The sequence below is a fragment of the Hyperolius riggenbachi genome, chromosome 4, assembly GCF_040937935.1.
Source record: "Hyperolius riggenbachi isolate aHypRig1 chromosome 4, aHypRig1.pri, whole genome shotgun sequence".
In the NCBI taxonomy this organism is placed as follows: Eukaryota; Metazoa; Chordata; class Amphibia; order Anura; family Hyperoliidae; genus Hyperolius; species Hyperolius riggenbachi.
Genome location: NC_090649.1, coordinates 9,659,483 through 9,685,008, shown reverse-complemented (window position 1 = coordinate 9,685,008; position 25,526 = coordinate 9,659,483). Strand labels below are relative to the sequence as shown.

Sequence of the window (25,526 nt, the reverse complement as noted above, 5' to 3'; positions counted from 1 at the left end):
CAATTCCCTGCTGATCCTGGGTACCTGGGCCCTGGTGCACTGAATTACCCATCACCACTTGCCCTGCAGTGTCACTGATTCCCTGCTGATCCTCTGGTACCTGGGCCCTGGTGCACTGAATTACCCGTCACTACTTGCCCTGCAGTGCCACCGATTCCCTGCTGATCCTGGGTATCTAGCCCTGGTGCACTGAATTATCCATCGCTACTTGCCCCACAGTGCCACCGATTCCATGCTGATCCTGGGTACCCAGGCCCTGGTGCACTGAATTATCCATCACTACTTGCCCCGCAGTGCCACCGATTCCTTGGTGATCCTGGGTACCCGGGACCCGGTGCACTGAATTACCCATCGCTACTTGCCCCGCAGTGCCACCGATTCCCTGCTGATCCTGGGTACCCAGGCCCTGGTGCACTGAATTATATATCACTACTTGCCCCGCAGTGTCAACGATTCCCTGGTGAGCCTGGGTACCCGGGCCCCGGTGCACTGAATTACCCATCGCTACTTGCCACTGATTCCGTGCTGATCTTGGGTACCCAGGCCCTGGTGCACTGAGTTACCCATCACTACTTGCCCCGCAGTGCCACCGATTCCCTACTGATCCTGGGTAACCGGGCTCTGGTGCACTGAATTACCCATTACTACTTGCCCCGCAGTGCCGATTCCCTGCTGATCCTGGGTACCCGGCCCTGGTGCACTGAATTACCCATTACTACTTGCCCCGCAGTGCCGATTCCCTGCTGATCCTGGGTACCTGGGCCCTGGTGCACTGAATTATCCATCACTACTTGCCCCACAGTGTCGATTCCCTGCTGATCCTGGGTACCCAGGCCCTGGTGCACTGAATTATCCATCACTACTTGCCCCGCAGCGCCACTAATTCCCTGTTGATCCTGGGTACAGGGGGACCTGGTGCACTGAATTACCCATCGCTACTTGCCCCGCAGTGCCACCGATTCCCTGCTGATCCTGCATACCCGGGCCCTGGTGCACTGAATTACCCATCGCTACTTGCCCCATGTGAAGGATTGTGGAATAGCCGCCGCGTGCTCTGACGGCGTGGCGGCTACTTCCGCGCCCAGTCCGGGGGTTGACGCGCGGCGACATGTGTCTGATGTGGTACAGCCTTCCTGTGCACATAGGCTGAGGAATACACGCGCGCGGGAAGACAGAAGCTTTATGGGAAGCAGAGAGGGATCAGCTGACTCCCTTGGTCAGCTGATCTCAGGATGTATGCGGATTGGCCGGAAGGGACTGGGCGGCGCTGATCAGCGCTGCACTATATAACCTGTCGTCCCTCAGTCTCACGTTGTCTGCCGTTGCGAATGCTTTATGTGTTAGCACACAGACCTCAGTCAGATCTTACAGTGTGTTAGAACCGGGAGGACCTGGGAATTCACACTGAGCTACAATACTCTCGTATGTTATGCTATAGACTAGTTCCAGGGTGTTGTGACTACGGACCTCACACCCAAGCCTAGGATACTGTGTCAATGCTATGTTATGCTATAGACTAGTTCCAGGGTGTTGTGACTACGGACCTCACACCCAAGCCTAGGATACTGTGTCAATGCTATGTTATGCTATAGACTAGTTCCAGGGTGTTGTGACTACGGACCTCACACCCAAGCCTAGGATACTGTGTCAATGCTATGTTATGCTTTAGACTAGTTCCAGGGTGTTGTGACTACGGACCTCACACCCAAGCCTAGGATACTGTGTCATTTCTATGTTCTGACATAGACTAGTTCCAGGGTGTTGTGACTACGGACCTCACACCCAAGTCTAGGATACTGTGTCAATGCTATGTTATGCTATAGACTAGTTCCAGGGTGTTGTGACTATGGACCTCACACCCAAGCCTAGGATACTGTGTCAATGCTATGTTATGCTATAGACTAGTTCCAGGGTGTTGTGACTATGGACCTCACACCCAAGCCTAGGATACTGTGTCAATGCTATGTTATGCTATAGACTAGTTCCAGGGTGTTGTGACTACGGACCTCACACCCAAGCCTAGGATACTGTGTCAATGCTATGTTATGCTATAGACTAGTTCCAGGGTGTTGTGACTACGGATCTCACACCCAAGACTAGCACTGTGTACTTGTATTACCTTAGCCAGCCACTAGGGTGTAGAGAGCTAGGATCTCACATCCAGTTAGGGCAAGTCTGTTCATTTTAGCAGCAGGGCATCCTGCAACCAAGCCTAGGCCCCTCTCCTAGGGAGCCTTTAGCCTATAGGGATTCCCCCACGGTCTGGGGTGAATTCCCTTCTTCTTCTAACCTCCAGCTCCTCTGGTGGTTCTCACTCAAAGTGCTACTGTTACACCAAACACTCATATCTCAGGTGTCCAGAGGTTAGAAATACCCGGATTATTGGTGATTCTGCAGATCATCCATAATCTGGTGTATATCTGCATTACTGGTGATTCTGCAGATCACCAATAATCAGATTCTCTCAGCGTGTTGACACCAATCGTTACACCCCACAGTAGTGATGGGAGTCCTGCAAGGAGGCGGCAGATTTTGGGGTGAGTATGGACAGGGTCGCCCGGCTCAGCTTCTGGGGGTCTCAGCACTGCACGGGGAGCTCTGAGGGTCTCCTTACTACAGGAAGATGCTTCGGGACTGCGGTGGAAGTTGTGTGCTAGGGACTGAAGACCCAGCAGCCGGAGGGGGGAGAGGAGGAGGAGGAGGGGTAAAGAACCCGCCGCTCTATTATGCAGATTTCTATTTAATCATATTTGCTTTAGTTTTTGTTTTGTTTTTTGTAGGTTTTCATACTAAAAATGTGATAAAAATATTAAATACTAAGCATGTTTAATTAGGATAGCAGCAATATTACCACGACTATTTCATACTTCAGGTCTGCCTGATACTTTGGCCATTTTGTTATGCAGTGTATGACAGATAAGCCTATTATTAGCTAATAGTAATAATAATAATAATTCACTGCAGTGTATGACAGATAAGCCTATTATTAGCTAATAGTAATAATAATAATTCACTGCTATGTATGACAGATAAGCCTATTATTAGCTAATAATAATAATAATACTAGCAATAATAATATTATACTGCAGTGCATGACAGATAAGCCTATTATTAGCTAATAATAATAATTCACTGCAGTGTATGACAGGTAAGCCTATTATTAGCTAATAATAATAATAATACTAGCAATAATAATAATATACTGCAGTGCATGACAGATAAGCCTATTATTAGCTAATAATAATAATTCACTGCAGTGTATGACAGGTAAGCCTATTATTAGCTAATAATAATAATAATACTAGCAATAATAATAATATACTGCAGTGTATGACAGATAAGCCTATTATTAGCTAATAATAATAATAATACTAGCAATAATAATAATATACTGCAGTGCATGACAGATAAGCCTATTATTAGCTAATAATAATAATTCACTGCAGTGTATGACAGGTAAGCCTATTATTAGCTAATAATAATAATAATAATACTAGCAATAATAATAATAATATACTGCAGTGCATGACAGATAAGCCTATTATTAGCTAATAATAATAATAATAATAATAATAATACTAGCAATAATAATAATATACTGCAGTGTATGACAGGTAAGCCTATTATTAGCTAATAATAATAATAATAATAATATTCTTATTACTGCAGTGTACGACAGATAAGCCTATTATTGGCTAATAATAATAATAATAATAATTTACTGCAGTGTATGACAGATAAGCCTATTATTAGCTAATAATAATAATAATAATAATATTCTTATTACTGCAGTGTACAACAGATAAGCCTATTATTAGCTAATAATAATAATAATAATATTCTTATTACTGCAGTGTACAACAGATAAGCCTATTATTAGCTAATAATAATACTAGCAATAATAATAATATACTGCAGTGTATGACAGATAAGCCTATTATTAGCTAATAATAATAATAATACTATTGTTATTACTGCAGTGTACAACAGATAAGCCTATTATTAGCTAATAATAATAATAATAATAATATTCTTATTACTGCAGTGTACAACAGATAAGCCTATTATTAGCTAATAATAATAATAATACTAGCAACAATAATAATATACTGCAGTGTATGACAGATAAGCCTATTATTAGCTAATAATACAAAAATAATAATGATAATAATTTACTGCAGTGCATGACAGATAAGCCTATTATTAGCTAATAATAATAATATTTGTATTACTGCAGTGCATGACAGATAAGCCTGTTATTAGCTAATAATAATAATATTTGTATTATTGCAGTGTACGACAGATAAGCGTATTATTAGCTAATAATAATAATATTTGTATTACTGCAGTGTACGACAGATAAGCGTATTATTAGCTAATAATAATAATAATTTACTGCAGTGTATGACAGATAAGCCTATTATTAGCTAATAATAATAATAATACTAGCAATAATAATAATATACTGCAGTGCATGACAGATAAGCCTATTATTAGCTAATAATAATAATTCACTGCAGTGTATGACAGGTAAGCCTATTATTAGCTAATAATAATAATAATACTAGCAATAATAATAATATACTGCAGTGTATGACAGATAAGCCTATTATTAGCTAATAATAATAATAATAATAGCAATAATAATAATATACTGCAGTGCATGACAGATAAGCCTATTATTAGCTAATAATAATAATTCACTGCAGTGTATGACAGGTAAGCCTATTATTAGCTAATAATAATAATAATAATACTAGCAATAATAATAATAATATACTGCAGTGCATGACAGATAAGCCTATTATTAGCTAATAATAATAATAATAATAATAATAATACTAGCAATAATAATAATATACTGCAGTGTATGACAGATAAGCCTATTATTAGCTAATAATAATAATAATACTATTGTTATTACTGCAGTGTACAACAGATAAGCCTATTATTAGCTAATAATAATAATAATAATAATATTCTTATTACTGCAGTGTACAACAGATAAGCCTATTATTAGCTAATAATAATAATAATACTAGCAACAATAATAATATACTGCAGTGTATGACAGATAAGCCTATTATTAGCTAATAATACAAAAATAATAATGATAATAATTTACTGCAGTGCATGACAGATAAGCCTATTATTAGCTAATAATAATAATATTTGTATTACTGCAGTGCATGACAGATAAGCCTGTTATTAGCTAATAATAATAATATTTGTATTATTGCAGTGTACGACAGATAAGCGTATTATTAGCTAATAATAATAATATTTGTATTACTGCAGTGTACGACAGATAAGCGTATTATTATCTAATAATAATAATAATTTACTGCAGTGTATGACAGATAAGCCTATTATTAGCTAATAATAATAATAATACTATTGTTATTACTGCAGTGTACAACAGATAAGCCTATTATTAGCTAATAATAATAATAATAATATTCTTATTACTGCAGTGTACAACAGATAAGCCTATTATTAGCTAATAATAATAATAATACTAGCAACAATAATAATATACTGCAGTGTATGACAGATAAGCCTATTATTAGCTAATAATACAAAAATAATAATGATAATAATTTACTGCAGTGCATGACAGATAAGCCTATTATTAGCTAATAATAATAATATTTGTATTACTGCAGTGCATGACAGATAAGCCTGTTATTAGCTAATAATAATAATATTTGTATTATTGCAGTGTACGACAGATAAGCGTATTATTAGCTAATAATAATAATATTTGTATTACTGCAGTGTACGACAGATAAGCGTATTATTAGCTAATAATAATAATAATTTACTGCAGTGTATGACAGATAAGCCTATTATTAGCTGATAATAATTTACTGCAGTGTATGACAGATAAGCGTATTATTAGCTAATAATAATAATAATAATGTATTGCCATGTATGACAGATAAGTCTATAATGTATTATTTAATACTACCAATACTAATATGAATAATAATGAAGCAGGGGTTTGTGTCATGTGACAGATGCACGGTCTGCTGACACAGCCAGCCAATCAGGTCCCAAATAGGAGCTTCAAAAATCTAACATTTATTCCTAATACATTATACATTCATCAAAATATGTGACAATATATCTCTTGTTTATTAAAAATAAATATCAATTGTACTGAAGATGGTAAATAAAGCAAGCATATTCCTTTCCAGACATCGTGACTTCAGGCAAAGTAAAGTTTAAAGAAAATAATAGTTTTTCTCTACAAGGAATATTACGTAAATAACGGCGTGAATGAGAGTAAAATAGGCGACAATTATCTGCTGAGATCACCGCAGCGCGGCAGCTGCCATGGCCGTCTCTGGGGGGAGGGGTCATATAAAGCCGGTAATAATAACGTGTTTAGCATGACCGCGGGAGCACAGGGCACCTGGGAGAGACACGCGAGTGCGATTTCCAGAGAGACGGGATAATTACACGGCTCGTGTGCCATACATAGAGCTGCAAGACAACAAGCTGTACAGAACAATAATTACCAGACTGGCTGACACGCCCCTCCGCCGCCCCAAACTAAGGTCAACAAAGTTCAGCAGCCGCAACCAGCAAATATACACATCGCTGCAAACTCGGAAATAATCCTGTTATTTGTGATGTGCAAGAGAATACGCAATGCTTTCCAGTAGATAGACGGTTTTGTTATTGTACTAGGCATGGCCTGACAAACATCACATCAGAAAATAATAATAAGGCCCTTGGATTGGATCATCCGACATGATTTCCTTCAGAAAACTAAATCACAAACTTCTCTTCAGTTGTATTAAAAGTTCAGTCATTCAAGTGCATTATTATTAGCATGCAGGCAGTGCTGGGCTTTCCTATCCCCAAACCCACTATGCTTTGCAAATAACAGGAAGGAGCACCCCACTTTAAACTAATGTTTGAAAAAGATACAACAATGAAAATGTATGGCAATTAAAGAAAAACAAAACTTCAGTTTGTCTATCTTAACTACTCTGTGACAGCTCCACGCCAACGGGCGTGGCCGCAGCGGCAGCCCCACGACCGGCTAACGCCAATTGCTACTGAAGGAGATCGTGCGCAGGCTGTGCCCACATCTCCTTCTCAGGGCGCATATCCGTCCTGCGCAGCTCACAGGTACAGGGAGAGGGAGGGAAGGGCAGAGAGGGCAGAAATCGCTGCGGAGGGGGGCTTTGAAGAGCTCCCCCGCAAAGTGCAGATAGCCGGCGGCAATCAGACCCCCCCCCAGCAGGACATCCCCCCTAGTGGGGAAAAAAGAGGGGGGGGAAGTCTGATCTCCTTGCAACAATCCTGATCAGTGCTGTGGGCTGGAGAGCCCATGCAGCAAAGATCAGCCATAAATCCCCTGGTCCTTAAGTGGTTTTAACACTGTGGTCCTCATGTGGTTAAGGTGGCCACTAATGATACAATTTTCCAAACGATCCGTTACCAACGATTCTTTGTATGAACAATCGTAAATGACAGTTTGGGACCGCTAATGGCCAAAAATCTCCTAACCAATCTGATCAGATTAACAAAATCGATCTGAATTTTGGTTCAATCCTTACAATCTGATCGGATTGGTTGGGAGATTTATGTCCATTAGTGGTCCCAAACCATAATTTACGATCATTCATACAAAGAATCGTTCCTAATCAATCGTTCAGCAAATTGTATCATTAGTGGCCACCTTTACAGTGACACTGAAGTAACAAAACAAAGACAAACCTGTAATATAATGAAATGTATGTGTAGTACTGATGATTAATAGAACATGAGCAGCAAAGCAAAGCCTTGTATTTGTCGTTATATAGCTTTATTTATAACGACACCAGACCTGACACAGTTACAATTACAATCCACACTCTGTATTTTAAACTATGACACAGAGCAGAGCCATTGACCCTTTGACCTTCCCTGCAGTAAAACTTTCTCAGAAGCTGCCTACCATATTTCTGTGTAAGTGCTTCAGAAAACAGTTTTTTTTTAACTATTTCTGTATGGAAACAGTATGAGACTCTGTTCTTTGCTATGAATGTTCTATTTCTTAGCTGTACTACACATACAATTCCTTATCTCATAAACTTTCAGATTCCCTTTAACCACTTCCCCTCCCCCGGGACGAGTAACTACGCCGCTGCAAAATGCTACAACTCTGTGCAGAGAAGTAGCTACACCGTCCCTCCCCGCCGCACGCTCCCGCTTGCCCCCTGTGCTGGTTACCGCCGCCAATCATTAGCCACTAGATCACTGCATGGGTACACAGCTCCCATTCATTGATCTAAGCCCCCGTGTGAATGACCGCAGATGTCTATGAGCAGGGTCGGACTGGGCCACAGTAGTACAGTTTTTTCCCTCGGTGGGCCCTGCCTCCTTGTCTGACAGAGCTCCAATTGCTGCCTGCAGCACAACAATTCTCTTCTCAGTGCTGTAATCACTCATGCTGAGAGCAGTGGCGTAGCTAAGGAGCTGTGGGCCTCGATGCAAATTTTACAATGGGGCCCCCCAAGCACTCTTTACATAACAATTGATACGACGCACCAAAACCTCCCAATAGCAACTACAGTGTTAGAGGTGCAAGAAGGGGATGGGAAATAGCTTGCTAATGATCACCACTGTTCAAAGTATCTATAGAAGTGATTATTATGAGCACAGGACCAATAGAGAGATGCGGTCGCAACCTCTGCAGTCGCAACCTCTGCAAAGTAGGACATTACTTTATATTGAAGGAGGGGACTCTATGCAAAGTTTTGCTGGGCAGCAGTGTCTCTGAATTACAGTGCTGCTAAGATCATGTACATTTGGTCCTGTCCATAATACATCATGACCACGCCCACCTTCCGATTCATGGTCACTCCCTTTTTTCACCGCAATCATGGGATGCGTGAGCCCCAGGTTGATATTTCTTTGGTGGGCCCCCAGTGTCCCAGTCCAACCCTGTCTATGAGACAGTGCCTTCATTTACAAAACCCGTCCACGCAGTGCTTCCTGTTTGCGTACTAATACTAGGCTTACGGAAGTCAGCTGCGAGGACATCTTGTGGCCAAGCAGTAAAATTAAATTTACATTTTTATTTTTTCAATAAAGGACATATTTTTACATTTATTTTTATTTTTTTTATATAAAAAATATAAAAATACATAGTTACCTTGGGGACTAAACTTTTTTAATACGTATGTAAAGAGGGTATATTACTGTTACTTTATATATTATGGACTTGTAATTAGGGATGGATGCAAAACTGAAAAAATGCACCTTTATTTTCAAATTAAATATTGACGCCATACATTGTAATAGGGAAAAATTTTAAACGTTGCAATAACCGAGACAAATGAGCAAATAAAATGTGTTGAATCTAATAATGGTAGCAGGTATTATTTTAAAACTATAATAGCCGAAAACTAAGAAATAATATTTTTTTCTGATGTTTTTTTTTATTATTCCCGTTAAAACGCAGTTAGAATAAAATAATTCTTAGCAAAAAGTAGGCATGGGCCCACGAGTGGCTAGACTCGAATACGTGATTTATATGAGGCTTAAAGAGACTCCGTAACAAAAATTGCATCCTGTTTTTTATCATCCTACAAGTTCCAAAAGCTATTCTAATGTGTTCTGGCTGACTGCAGCACGTTCTACTATCACAGGCCTCAATTCACTAACATTTATCAAACACTTTATCAAACGTTTGATAATTTACCTCATGCGTAAAATCTAATTTTGAATTCACTAAAGTGTTAAATATTTATCAAATGTTTTATTGATTAAACGTTCAATAAATATATAACATAATATAACACCTTAGTGAATTAAAAATTCGTTTTTACCCATGAGGTAAATTATCAAACGTTTGATAAAGTGTTTGATAAAGCTTAGTGAATTGAGGCCACAGTCTCTGTAATAAATCAATGTATCTTTCCCCTGTCAGACTTGTCGGCCTGTGTCTGGAAGGCTGCCAAGTTCTTCAGTGTTGTGGTTCTGCTATGAACTCCCCTTTATGCACACTGCCTGTGTGTTATTTAGGATTAGAGCAGCTTCTCTCTTCTCTCTCTTATCTTTTTACAAGCTGGATAAATCGTCCTCTGAGCTGGCTGGGCTTTCACATACTGAGGAATTACAAACAAGGGCAAAGCTGTTTACAGGAAGAAAAGAGCAGCCTGAAACTTCAGTGCATGGGGGAAAGAAACACACAAATGATCTCTTGAGATGCAAAAGGAAGGGTGTATACAGCCTGCTTGTGTATGGATGTATTTTCTATGTGTGGACATACTGTACATCAACCTACTTCCTGTTTTGGTGGCCATTTTGTTTGTTTACAAACAAACTTTTTAAAACTGTTTTTAACCACTTTTAATGCGGCGAGGAGCGGCGAAATTGTGACAGAGGGTAATAGGAGATGTCCCCTAACGCACTGGTATGTTTACTTTTGAGCGATTTTAACAATACAGATTCTCTTTAACCCCCTTGGCGGTATGAAAAATACCGCCAGGGGGAAGCGCAGCAGTTTTTTTTTTATTTTTTTTTTTTTTTATCATGTAGCGAGCCGAGGGCTCGCTACATGATAGCCGCTGCTCAGCGGCATCCCCCCGCCCGCTTCGATCGCCTTCGGCGATCACCGATCAGGAAATCCCGTTCAAAGAACGGGATTTCCTGGAGGGCTTCCCCCGTCGCCATGGCGACGGGGCGGGATGACGTCAGCGACGTCGGGACGTCATTGGGAGACTCGATCCACCCCTCGGCGCTGCCTGGCACTGATTGGCCAGGCAGCGCTCGGGGTCTGGGGGGGGGGCCGCGCGCCGCACCGGATAGCGGCGATCGGGCGCGCGGCGGCGGCGATCGGGGTGCTAGCTGCGTCCAGCAAAAAAAAAATTAAGTAAATCGGCCCAGCAGGGCCTGAGCGGCACCCTCCGGCGGCTTACCCCGTGTCACACACGGGGTTACCGCTAAGGAGGTTAAAGAGACTCTGAAGTGAGAAAAAATTGATATTTTTACCTGCTATATGCATAAGCATTATGAGGAGAGGTGAAATGCTGATTCCAACGAGGGTTTTATTACCACCCAAATCCCGAGGCAAACATTCATGACTTTCCAGGTTGTGGATTTTGCTGCCCGGGGAGGCAGAGCTTAGAGCTGCAGCTCTGCCTCTAATGAAGACAATCTCCGTGCGGATCTCCGCCTCTCCCCGCCCCTCCCTGTGAAAGAAGATTGAGAGGGGCTGGGAGAGGCGAAGATCCTGAAAGAGGCAGAGCTTAGCGCTGTAGCTCTGCCTCTATTGAAGTCAATCCCCACTGATCGCCGCCTCCCCCCCCCCCCCCTCTCAATCTTCCTTCACTGAGAGGGGCGGGGAGAGGCGGGAGATTCGCATGGAGATTGACTTCAGTAGAGGCAGAGGTACAGCGCTAAGCTCTGCCTCTTTCAGGATCTTCGCCTCTCCCCGCCACTCTCAATCTTCTTTCACAGAGAGGGGCGGGGAGAGGCGGAGATCTGTGCACAGATTGTCTTCATTAGAGGCAGAGCTGCAGCGCTAAGCTCTGCCTCCCCGGGCAGCAAAATCCACAACCTGTAAGGTCATGGATGTTTGCCTCGGGATTTGGGTGGTAATAAAACCCTCGTTTTGCCGCTGGAATGAGGCGTTTGACCTCTCACCATAATGCTTATGCATACTAGCAGGTAACAATATCAAATTTTTCTCACTTCAGAGTCTCTTTAATTACCTCCGCTGTGCGGCGGGGAAACAAGGGGTTATATAACCATAAGTCCGTCATATATTGTGCGCTCCAAATAGCTTGCACGCGTCCTATTGGTTGCGTTGCAAGACTCACTACGCACACTTCCTCCTTCAACCAGGAAGGACCACCAAACCTGAGATCAAGATTTCCTCATCACACCCAACCTGACGAAGGAGGTGGTTTCTGCTCTTGGCACCAAAGCTTGGCGGCGCTATTGCATTAATGCTTTCATGTGTGCCCCGCGCAAGGGTAATTTGGGGTTCCCGCAAACACTGGACCCATGAATTACATCTCCTCTGAGATGCTACGTCTCGGAGGTGGGGAAGTATTTAACACTGCCGGGAATTTGAGCGGCAGCACGGAGAGCCATCAATCCGCTCACCATGCGCCCCGCTCACCAGTGGCTGGTTACGCTACCGGTTGGTGTACCATGTACGCCAACCTGAAGCCAAAATGTAATTACCATACTAAACCTGATTTCAAGATTTCAACAGCATACATATTCTGAGCAAATATTATATTATCACACTCAACTCAAGGCCCGAAATTAAATTGGTAAACCCGACTTAAGGCCTAGATTTCAGCATCACAACCACCTAACATCCAGATTTCAAAATCCCATTCATGTCAACATTCATATTTATCGCCACTCAAGATTTCAACATCACATCCAACCTGAAGACAGATTTCACCCATCCGCACACTCAACCCGAGGTTCACAATTACAACCAACTTAACATTTCGACTTTCACAGTACAACCTATTTAAATGCAAGATTTCATCAACACCTCATAATCACAAACGAAGGCACAGATTTAATTGGCACACCCAACCTAAAGGTGCGTACATGCCTAACAACTGATGTCGTCTGCCCGGGATCAGGACCCAATCCCCCTGGGCAACATCACTGGGCCAGCCTGTACAGATGTGATTCAGCCGTGTAGCTGAAAACAACTGAGAAAACCTGTAGGAGGCGCCTATAATATAACTCTCTAAAATCATAAGGTATAGGAGTAGTTAGACATTACCTCCATGAATGGACAAACCATATGGGTAGAAATAATTTTAATGAAGCACCAAAAAGACCACGCGTTTCACAGGTACTGGCCCGCTTCCTCAGGTCAACAACAAAGTGCCTAAGCCTGTAGCAGTTGTAGGTTTGGGTGCCTCTTTAGCTGACAACACATTCTATTGCTATGCTGGGGGGAGGCGATGGGGCGATGGAAGTGTGCGTGGATGACGTCACAGGTCAGGTGGGGGAGCAGCGTCTTCAAAGAAGTTGGGCCTCCTTTGGCCAAGTTGAGTCACGTGGCAGATCGCTTGCCGAGCAGCCGTCGCTGGTCGGGGGCTTCTGTACACACTCCCGACTGTTGACTGAGGCAGTCATTATTGGACAACGAAGCCAACTTTAGTCAGGCGTGTGTAGGAGGCTTAAAACAAATATTTTGTCAAACCTAACTTGGGGTGAAGATTTCACCATCACACTTGTGATCGCATTATTACACCAACCAGAAGCTAAGATTACACCATCACACTCAACTTGTGGCCAATGTCTCATGATCACATTATTACACCAACCAGAAGCTAAGATTCCATGATCACACTCAACTTGTGGCCAATGTCTCATGATCACATTATTACACCAACCAGAAGCTAAGATTCCATGATCACACTCAGCTTGTGGCTAATGTCTCATGATCGCATTATTACACCAACCAGAAGCTAAGATTCCATGATCACACTCAACTTGTGGCCAATGTCTCATGATCACATTATTACACCAACCAGAAGCTAAGATTACACCATCACACTCAACTTGTGGCCAATGTCTCATGATCACATTATTACACCAACCAGAAGCTAAGATTCCATGATCACACTCAACTTGTGGCTAATGTCTCATGATCACATTATTACACCAACCAGAAGCTAAGATTCCATGATCACATTCAACTTGTGGCCAATGTCTCTGTGATAGAACGCGGAAAAGCCGCCGCGTGTACTGACGGCAAGGCGGCTGATTCCGCGTCCAGCGCGGCGGTTTGTACGCAGCAGCGTGCATCTGGTGTGGCTGGGTCTGTTAGTTCACACAGGTTGAGGAATACGCACGCGCGCGCTGAGAGGCAGAACCTTTATGACAAACGAGGAGGGATCAGCTGACCTATTTGGTCAGCTGACCTCAAAGCAGGTGGCTATTGGTTGATAGCTGATGGGTGGCACTGGAGAGCGCTGCTCTATATATAGTCACTGCTGATCAGTCTCAAGTTGTCTGCCGTTGCGAACACTTACGTGGAAGCGCTCACACCTAGTCAGATCCTACAGTGTGTTAGAACCAGGAGGACCTGGGAATTCACACTGAGCCAGATTACTTCTGTGTATTATTTGTGTTATTCTGTTATACTTCAGACTAGTTCCAGGGTGTCGAGACCACGGACCTAACATCCAAGATTAGGGACTCTGTGTTATCATTGTGTTATACTCCAGACTAGTTCCAGGGTGTCAAAATCACGGACCTCACACCCAAGATTAGGGACTCTGTGTTATCATTTGTGAGAGAACGCAAAAAAGCCGCCGCGTGTGCTGACAGCAAGGCGGCTAATTCCGTGTCCAGCGCGGCGGTTTGCACGCAGAAGCATGCGTCTGGTACTGTGAGAGAACGCGGAAAAGCCGCCGTGTGTACTGATAGCAAGGCGGCTGGTTCCGCGTCCAGTGCGGCGGTTTGCACGCAGCAGCATGCGTCTGGTGTGGCTGGGTCTGTTAGTTCACACAGATTCAGGAATACGCGCGCGCGCCCTGAGAGGCAGAACTTTTATGACGGCCAAGGGGGGATCATCTGACCAGGCTGGTCAGCTGACCTCAGAGCAAGTGGCTATTGGTCTATCACTTAGGGGTGGCGCCAGAGAGCGCTACTCTATATATAGTTACTGCTGGACAGTCACAAGTTGTCTGCCGTTGCGAACACTACGTGGAAGCACTTAGACCTTAGTCAGATCCTACAGTGTGTTTGAACCAGGACGACCTGGGAATTCACACTGAGCCAGATTACAACTGTGTTATTATTGTGTTATACTTCAGACTAGTTCCAGGGTGTAGAGACCACGGACCTCACACCCAAGATTAGGGAACTTGTGTTATCATTCTGTTATATATCAGACTAGTTCCAGGGTGTAGAGACCACGGACCTCACACCCAAGATTAGGGAACTTGTGTTGTCATTCTGTTATACTTCAGACTAGTTCCAGGGTGTAAAGACCACGGACCTCACACCCAAGATTAGGGAACTTGTGTTATCATTCTGTTATACATCAGACTAGTTCCAGGGTGTAGAGACCACGGACCTCACACCCAAGACTAGGCATTGTTTGATATCTGTTATGATCTATTGCTTTCCTGGCTACCCCTCCGATCGCTGATTCGGTACCACGCATATCTAATTATCCGTTGCCAACCCTGCCTGCCTTGGATACCGAATCAGCCTTCTGTCTTTGTACTTTGTCTGTCGTGTGTTGCCGACCCGGCTTGCCCGACCTCGAGAACTATCTCTCCCCTTTAGGAGATAGTCTCCAGATCAGCTAGTGACATCCACCTTCAGGCTTCACTCACTTACTGGCCCTTCCTACCTTCAGCCTGAGACTCCACCCCTTGGAAGATCTCAGGCTGCTGGAAGGTTCTCGTGCTTCTCAAAAGAGCAGTGTTGCCCATACTGCCAAGGACCACCTGCTCATCAGGTGGATTACTCAAAGTAAATATTGTTGCACCAAACACTCACGATATATACAGGCGTCCAGAGGTTAGTACTATATCTGTATTATTGGTGATTCTGCAGATCACCAATAATCAGATTCTCTCTGTGTGCTGACACTGATCGTTACATCATTGTGTTATACTCCAGACTAGTTCCAGGGTGTCGAGACCACGGACCTCACACCCAAGTCTAGGAATACTCTGTACCATCATATTATACTCCAGACTAGTTCCGGGGTGTAGAGACCACGGACCTCACACCCAAGACTAGGCATTGTTTGATATCTGTTATGACCTATTGCATTCCTGACTATCCCTCTGCTTTCTGATTCGGTACCTACGCATATCTGATTATCTGTTGCCAAATCCTGCCTGCCTTTGGATACAGAATCAGCCTTCTGTCTTTGTACCTTGTCTGTCTGTGTGTTGCAGACCTGGCTTGCCCGACCTTGAGAGCTATCTCTCTCCTTCGGAGATAGTCTCCAGACCTGCTAGTGACATCCACCTTTCAGGTGTCACTCACTCACAGGTCCTTCCTACTTTCTGCCTGGGACTCCACCCCTTTGGAGATCTCAGGCTGCTGGAAGGTTTTGCTTCCCTAAAGGCGGTATCGCCCATACTGCCAAAGACCACCTGCCCCTCAGGTGGTCCTACTCAAAGTCATTACTGTTGCACCAAACACTCACACTATAAAGGTGTCCAGAGGTTAGTTATACTTGGATTATCGGTGATTCTGCAGATCATCAATGATCAGGTATAATCTGTATTCTTGGTAATACTGCAGATCACCAATAATCAGATTCTCTCTGCGTGCTGACACCGATCGTTACAGTCTCATGATCACATTATTACACCAACCAGAAGCTAAGATTACACCATCACACTCAACTTGTGGTCAATGTCTCAAGATCGCATTATTACACCAACCAGAAGCTAAGATTTCATCATCACACTCAACTTGTGGCCAATGTCTCATGATCACATTATTACACCAACCAGAAGCTAAGATTACACCATCACACTCAACTTGTGGTCAATGTCTCATGATCACATTATTACACCAACCAGAAGCTAAGATTACACCATCACACTCAACTTGTGGTCAATGTCTCAAGATCGCATTATTACACCAACCAGAAGCTAAGATTCCATGATCACACTCAACTTGTGGCCAATGTCTCATGATCACATTATTACACCAACCAGAAGCTAAGATTCCATGATCACACTCAACTTGTGGCCAATGTCTCATGATCACATTATTACACCAACCAGAAGCTAAGATTACACCATCACACTCAACTTGTGGTCAATGTCTCAAGATCGCATTATTACACCAAGCAGAAGCTAAGATTACACCATCACACTCAACTTGTGGCCAATGTCTCATGATCACATTATCATACCAACCAGAAGGTAAGATTCCATGATCACATTCAACCAGAGGCCAGGATTTATGGTGATCATCACACACAACCTGAGATCATGAATCCATCTTCACACATATTCCTGAAACTCAGGTTATATTACCAAATATAGCATGAAGCCAAATTTTCATCATAACAATCACCTGGAATTCAAGATTCCATTGTCACACCACGTCACATACCCAGAATCCAACAGTACATATGCACTAAGGCCCACATCTCATCATCACACACCACCTGAACCCAAGATTGTATCACCATTCCCAATATCCAACCTGAGGCCAAAGTTTCTTCAGTCAGAGGTCATTTCATCATCATACAGAACCTGAGGCCTGGATTCCAAATTTTGACCTGACCTAAGGAAAAATTTTATTCTAAGACCCGGCCTAATGCTAAGTTTCATTATTTTATCCAACTAGAGGCCAAGATTCTGTGATCACATCAACCGAGGCCAAGATTTCATCAGGACACCAAACCTGAGAGCAAAACACGCTCCTGCCAAACCTGGTCCGGAACTACATCCAACAAGTCCTGGACTCTGCTCCTTGGCCCAGAGCAGGCTGGCGTCGAAGGGGCTGTCGGGGCGGGGCTCGCGTGAGACTCAAGAGGAGGGGCCTGAGGTCAGCCATCCCCTCAGTTCTCCTGGCAAATGTCCGCTCTCTCCCTAACAAATTGGATGAACTACGTCTCCTCTGCGGCAGGTGGGAACTGGGGAAGAACACCCCAGTTCTATGCTTCACGGAGACTTGGCTGCATGAGAACATCCCGGAGAACGCCCTACTCCTCCCAGGCTTCGGCCTCATACGTGGGGACCGTGACCCTGCCCTCTCTGGGAAGAAAAGAGGTGGGGGCATCTGCTTCTATGTCAGCTCCACATGGTGCCCCTCCCCACCAGTACTCGAAAGGAGGTGCTCCCCGGACCTAGAACTTCTAATAGTGAACTGCAGGCCGGCATACTCACCACGGGAGTTCTCCTCCTATGTCCTTGTCGGAGTGTACATACCCCCCGACGCTGATGTCAAATCCGCCCTGAGTACTCTCAGCGACATCATATCGCAGTGGGAAACATCCCTCCCAGACTCACTGTTAATCGTTATGGGGGACTTCAACAGAGCAAATCTCCGACAAGAGCTGCCACGCTACCATCAGCATGTTGCCTGTCCCACCAGAGGCCCGAACATACTCGATCATTGCTACACACCACTTAAGGATGCCTACAAGGCTACCTCCGGGGCGGCGCTTGGCTCCTCGGACCATTGCGTTGTTCATCTCATCCCCACCTACAGGAGGCTCCTGGAATCTACTAAACCGGTTGTGAAGTCCTCAAAGGTATGGTCAAGCGAGGCTAAGCTCAACCTTCAAGCCTGCTTTGACTGTACGGACTGGAAAGCCCTGGCAGCCCCTGACCTGGACGAGTGGGCAGATAACGTTACCTCATATATCAGCTTCTGTGAAGCCTCCTGCGTCCCAACCAAATTCTTCAAGGTCTACCCCAATAACAAACCGTGGTTCTCCAACAAGCTACGGCTACTGCGGAAAAGCAAGGAGGCGGCACATAAGGAGGGCAACCAGGAGAACTACAGGAAGGCAAGGAACACTCTGAAATGAGAGCTGAGAGCCGCAAAAAAGGAGTTCGCTGAGAGGATGAAACAGAACCTGCACTCGAACGACTCACGAGCAGTGTGGCTAGGCCTCAAGACCGCCACCAACTACAAGCCCCCACCGCAACACGCACCACCCAGCTCCGAGTTAGCCGAAGAACTAAGCAAATTCTACTGCAGGTTCGAGAGACAGGCTGAGCACGGGGGACACCTACCACCTCCCACCATCCCAGCACTCCACGCGAATAGCGACCCTAGTAGCGTGGACCCACTCCATCTGGAGGTGGGTGAGGCAGACGTCCAGCGCCTCCTTTCTAAGCTAAATGCCAGGAAAGCCTCGGGCCCTGACGGTGTGTCTCCAGCCTGCCTCAAGACCTGTTCGTGGCAACTTGCTCCCATTCTCTCTGCAATCTTCAGAAAGTCACTGACTGAGGGTAGAGTCCCTGCGTGCTACAAGAGGTCCACCATCATACCCGTGCCAAAGAAACAGGGCATCTCTGACCTCAACAACTTCAGGCCTGTGGCCCTGACGTCTGTCATCATGAAGTCACTAGAGAGAGTGGTCTTATCCATCCTCAAGCTATCCACCCTGCCCCTTCTGGACCCACTCCAGTTCGCCTACAGGGCAAACAGGTCTACTGACGACGCCCTTAACTTCTGTCTGGAATACATCCTTAACCACCTCGACAGACCAGATGCGTATGCCAGAGTTCTGCTACTGGACTTCAGCTCAGCTTTTAACACTATATGCCCACGCATCCTTCAGAATGTCCTGGCTACACTTGGGGTTCACCCCACCCTACGCTTATGGATCACGGACTTTCTTACCAAGAGATCCCAAGTTGTCAGACTGGGGGACATCCACTCCAGAGAAATGACAACCAACACTGGGGCACCCCAGGGCTGCGTCCTGTCCCCGCTGCTGTTCTCCCTCTACACAAATAACTGTAGATCCACGGCAGACTCTGTCAAAGCCATAAAATTTGCAGACGATACCACCATTGTTGGCCTTGTCACCAAGGACAATATCCAGGAGTATCAGCAGCAGGTCGAGAGTATATGCCACTGGTGCACAGAGAACAGGCTGGTGCTCAACACAGCCAAAACTGTTGAACTAATAATTGACTTTAGAAAGTCTGCTCCCACTCCGCCTCCCATCCACATTGACGGTGCTGAGGTGGCCAGAGTGCCCTGTGCTCGCCTCCTGGGCACCACCATCTCCGGCGATCTCAGTTGGAAGGCCAACATTATGGCAACCCAGCGGAAGGCCCAGCAGAGGCTTTTCTTCCTCCGCCAGCTGCGGAAGTTCGGCATGCCACAGGAGATCCTAACATGTTTCTATTCCGCCACCATTGAATCGATCCTCTGCTCCTCCATCCTGGTCTGGTATGCGGGAGCCACTGCCAGGGACCGACACAAACTACAGAGGACCATCAGGTCGGCGGAGAGGATCATTGGGAGACCCCTGCCTTCACTTGACCTCCTGCATAACACAAGACTGCGTGCTAGGGCACTGAAGATCGCAAGTGACCCCTCACACCCAGGCCACTGCTTCTTCACCCCACTGCCACTGGGCCGGAGACTTCGAGCCATCCCAACTAAGACCACCAGACACAAGAACTCCTTCTTCCCTGCAGCCGTCAGCCTCCTGAACTCCCTTAGCATTCTCCCGCCCTCTACCTGTGCCTTACCACCGAAACAGTAGAGGACTGGAATTAAATGCGCTTCTCAAAGCAACCTGCCACCACCCCTAACGGACTGGACTTTGTCCCTGCACCCTGCCCTGACTCCAGCAGCACACTGGAAATATGCATGCGGCCGCTGAATGTATACTTCTGATTGTATATTTGTGTACATACATTTCCTCTTTCCTGAGTGCAATATGTTTTTGAGTACGATGTTTTTTTACTGCCATGTCCCTACTGTATTGTAATGCTCTTCCCTGCTTTCTGCCTATGCACCTCTTGGAGCTATGTATTGTGCCAAACCCAATTCCGAGCGCGACCCAGTCATGCTTGGCGAAATAAAACTATTCTGATTCTGATTCTGAAAATTAAATGCTCAGACCCAACCTGAAGCTAAGATATCATCATCACAGCTAACCTAACATCTAAATTTTACCATCACACCATCCAAACATAGGCCAATATTTCATTATCGCAGCACACCTGATGCCAAGATTTCATTATTAGACCTAACCTAGGACCAAGATTTCATAATCACACACACATGCGCACGTGCGCACGCACACACACTCATATCATCCAACACCAAGCCAATTAATATGTTCAGATCCTGGGCACTTTATCTGATATTGTATATTTATGCATGTTGGTGGGGGGAGGCCCTCCCTGTTTTGTTACTGCACGGATTATAATGCACCCCTGACAAAGCCCTAAGTGTGTGGTGAAACATGTTGGATAATGGGAGTGTATTCTAGTTATGTCTAGTCTAGTTATGTTCCGTATATACTTGTATATAAACCAAGATTTCTTTGCTCCCAAAATGCCCCCCCCCCCCCCCCCCCCACGCCCCGCCCGAGAAAAATATTGGTTTATACTCAGGTACACTACTGGTAAAGTAGTGTATTTTCCCCTCCCCCTGTGCAAATGTGTACTGTGGCAGTATGTACCTCTTCCTCTACCTCCACTGACAGCAAACATGTGTTGTATGATTGTTTACTGCCCCCCAAGCAAACACCTCCGGGCTCCTCTGTGGTATGGAGGGGGCACCTTGCTAGTGTGCAGCTGTCCACTGGGGAGCAGGATGGGTAGGGCTGTTGGCTGCCTGATAGCCGGCAGGAGGAAGAGCATTGAGGCATGGGGGGACGCGGTCTGCACATTTAGTAGACATCACGGCACACATTACTACTGGTACAATGATAGTGCTTTATTTTGCCTCTGCAAAACCATCTTAGCAATTGACTCAATAAGGGTTATGTTTTAATATTGATAGGACCTTTACGTTTCGGAGTAGTTTATGGTATATTCTCCCCACATACACAGTCACATTAGTTTGTGGCATGCTATCAAATGAGTATTCCAGATGTTTCCAGATGTTTCCACAAGCTCCAATAAGAGGGCTTCATTATAAATAACGGTCCAATGCCTCACCTCTGGTGGTGGCTGCTGGACTGTCAGAGTTGCGTCCTCCCACCGATACTCTGACGTAGTCTAGTTTCTCCTGCTTGATGGATTGGGAGGTTAAGTGCCCTGGAAAAAAACAGACAAACGAGATGTTTATAATGAGCAAACACTGGTTATAAAACATACCAGATGGTGAATGCCAAACGAGATGTTTATAATGAGCAAACACTGGTTATAAAACATACCAGATGATGAATGCCATCCCTAAATAAGAACATAAAATGTAAATCTAGCTTTGTACATTGGGTTCTTCATCAGAGCATCCTATACTAGCCCTGATATAGAACCTCACTTAATACTATTCCTACAGCTCATTCATGTGGGTGGCTGAACTACGCAATTCAGATGGCAAACGCTTCACTGAACCGATGAACACAGAACAGGAAGAAGCCACCAATATGGGTGGTAGGGATCGGTGGTGATCAGCCACATGGTTGAAAATTGTAAGCCTGCTCAGTAAGCCAGCACCTATTCAGTGAGGAGTCCATAGGCTAGACTCCCTAACACTGCTACTGCCTATAGAGTGCCCCCTAGTGGCTGCAGCTCTGGCACTTTGAGTCCAGCAGGAGAAAAGTGCAATATAAATGTTCTGTGTCTTCATATTGTAGGTTGCACTGTCTGGGAGGTGATGTTGTCTACCTATCTGTGTCTTCGTCTTGTAGGTTGCACTGTCTGGGAGGTGATGTTGTCTACCTATCTGTGTCTTCGTCTTGTAGGTTGCACTGTCTGGGAGGTGATGTTGTCTACCTATCTGTGTCTTCGTCTTGTAGGTGGCACGGTCTGGGAGGTGATGTTGTCTACCTATCTGTGTCTTCGTCTTGTAGGTGGCACGGTCTGGGAGGTGATGTTGACTACCTATCTGTGTCTTCGTCTTGTAGGTGGCACGGTCTGGGAGGTGATGTTGTCTACCTATCTGTGTCTTCGTCTTGTAGGTGGCACGGTCTGGGAGGTGATGTTGTCTACCTATCTGTGTCTTCGTCTTGTAGGTTGCATTGCCTGGAGGTGATGTTGTCTACCTATCTGTGTCTTCGTCTTGTAGGTGGCACGGTCTGGGAGGTGATGTTGTCTACCTATCTGTGTCTTCGTCTTGTAGGTGGCACGGTCTGGGAGGTGATGTTGTCTACCTATCTGTGTCTTCGTCTTGTAGGTGGCACGGTCTGGGAGGTGATGTTGTCTACCTATCTGTGTCTTCGTCTTGTAGGTTGCACTGTCTGGGAGGTGATGTTGTCTACCTATCTGTGTCTTTGTCTTGTAGGTTGCACTGTCTGGGAGGTGATGTTGTCTACCTATCCGTGTCTTCGTCTTGTAGGTGGCACGGTCTGGGAGGTGATGTTGTCTACCTATCTGTGTCTTCGTCTTGTAGGTTGCACTGTCTGGGAGGTGATGTTGTCTACCTATCTGTGTCTTCGTCTTGTAGGTTGCACTGTCTGGGAGGTGATGTTGTCTACCTATCTGTGTCTTCGTCTTGTAGGTTGCACTGTCTGGGAGGTGATGTTGTCTACCTATCTGTGTCTTCGTCTTGTAGGTGGCACGGTCTGGGAGGTGATGTTGTCTACCTATCTGTGTCTTCGTCTTGTAGGTGGCACGGTCTGGGAGGTGATGTTGTCTACCTATCTGTGTCTTCGTCTTGTAGGTTGCACTGTCTGGGAGGTGATGTTGTCTACCTATCTGTGTCTTCGTCTTGTAGGTTGCACTGTCTGGGAGGTGATGTTGTCTACCTATCTGTGTCTTCGTCTTGTAGGTTGCACTGTCTGGGAGGTGATGTTGTCTACCTAGGTTTACGGAAGTATCACAATGTGTAAGCAACATTCCACCAACATCTCTGTCCATCTGTGACTGCTACACTAAGCAGCAGCTAATAACTGGTGAGGAGACCACTTGCAAGTAAGACTCTGAAGATCAGATTAAGCCCACAACATCACTAAGTCTAAAGATGACCATACATCATCAAGCGATTTGGCGGACCGATCGGCCATCCGATTTGATCATTTTATTGAACTGGATAAAAACTGGTGCCGCAACACGCACGTCTGATTGATGATTCGAACAATTTCAAAGACAAAGATTCTCACCTGTCCCACTGCTGCAACTCTCGCCCCCTCTGTGGTCACCCCATGTGGCACCAGATGCGTGAAGGACCACGTGGTGATGCTTGGTGCGACGGCAGACACGCGGGTGACGGCAGCGGAGGCCGGGGGTCACAGTAGCAGGATAAGTGAGATTTTACACCCCACGGGTACTTGGGGAGGAGGGGGGCATTTACACTTGGGGTCGGCCAAGCAGGTGGTAGCCCTAGGCCGATTCCTGATACATTTCATGCTAATATTGATCGGCAATCAGTCTGAGGTGTATGTGCAGCCGACAGATATCTCTACAATTTGATTTGATCAAAAGAGAAATCTGTCTCTTGGGACAAACATAAATGTTGTATATATGTACTGCATTTTACAATTTTACAATACTGGTTTTTTAGTCTGTGACATCTTGCCTGGACTTTCTTAAAGAAAACCTGTAATGAGAAAAACCTCCCTTGGGGGGTACTCACCTCGGGTGGGGGAAGCCTCCAAATCCTATTGAGGCTTCCCCCGTCCTCCTGTGTCCCACGGAGGCGGAGATAAAGCTCCCGGAACGGCGGGGATGTAAATATTTACCTTCCAGGCTCCAGCGCAGGTGCAGTATCAGCTCGGAGATAGGCGGAAATAGCCGATCGCTGTCGGCCCGCTCTACTGCGCAGGCGCCTATCTCCGTGCAGAGAGGCGCAATAGCGCCCCCGCTGGAGCCAGGGAAGGTAATAAATCAGCGCTTGTCAGGCTTGTCGAGGGAGGATTCCAGGACACTTTGGGGGAGCCAGCGCTAGACTGCCTGCAGCTACAGGGGAGGGGGAAGCCTCATTGGGACCCTGAGGCTTCCCCCTCCCGAGGTGAGTACCCCCCCAGGGGAACTTTTTTTGTTACAGATTCTCTTTAATAATCCTGTGGTTAACTGCTACTCTACAACAATATCCTCAGTTTAAAGAGAACCCGAGGTGGGAATTTATTATGCTAGTGGGGCACAGAGGCTGGCTATGCACAGTAACACCAGCCTCTGTTGCCCCTTGGTGTGCCTCCATGTCCCCCCTGTGCGCCGCTATACCCCCGCAGTGCTGGCGACACACAGTGTGTCGCCAGCACAATATTTACCTAAGCCTGTCTGTCAGCGCCGCTCCCCCGCCTCCTCCGCATCAGTGCTACCCGCCCGTGTCCTCCGATTGGAGGGAAGTGACGCGGGCGGGTAGCGCCGATGTGGAGGAGGCGGGGGAGCGGCGCTGACAGACAGGCTTAGGTAAATATTGTGCTGGCGACACGCAGCACTGCGGGGGTACAGCGGCGCACAGGGGGGACATGGAGGCACACCATGAGGCTGGTGTTAGTGTACACAACCAGCCTCTGTGCCCCAGTAGCATAATAAATTCCCACCTCGGGTTCTCTTTAAAATGCATCTCTGGTGTACATAAAAAAACACAAAGGTACGCTAATGCGTAAAACTTTGAGTGTCCCAACACATTGGGCTTGATTCACAAAGCGGTGCTAACTGTTTAGCACGAGTGTGCTAAACAGTTAGCACGTGAAGTGCCGTTCGCGGACTTTTGCGCGAGCAAAGTGCCGTGATTCGTGTGATCGCGGACTTTTGCGCACGCAATTTGCCACGATTCATGCGAATCGTGGCAAATTGCGCGCGCAAAAGTCTGTGATCGTGCGAATTGCGGCACTTTGCATGTGTAAAAGTCCGCGAACGGCACTTCACGTGCTAACTGTTTAGCACACTCGTGCTAAACAGTTAGCACCGCTTTGTGAATCAAGCCCATTGTCTATTTAATAAGATTCACTGGAACCCCAT

The 25,526-nt window shown here is 45.5% G+C and overlaps 1 protein-coding gene across 5 annotated transcripts in view; it reads right to left on the bottom strand.

Annotated features, from left to right (window-relative positions):
- The window catches only part of LOC137571121 (zinc finger protein 544-like), a 119,433-nt gene that overhangs the window by 37,362 nt on the left and 56,545 nt on the right, over positions 1-25,526 (bottom strand). For all 5 annotated transcript variants that reach the window (XM_068279833.1, XM_068279834.1, XM_068279830.1 and 2 more), the window contains exon 8: positions 21,618-21,716. In XM_068279833.1, coding sequence (XP_068135934.1) covers positions 21,618-21,716 — 99 coding nt within the window. The remainder of the gene's footprint in view (positions 1-21,617; positions 21,717-25,526) is intronic.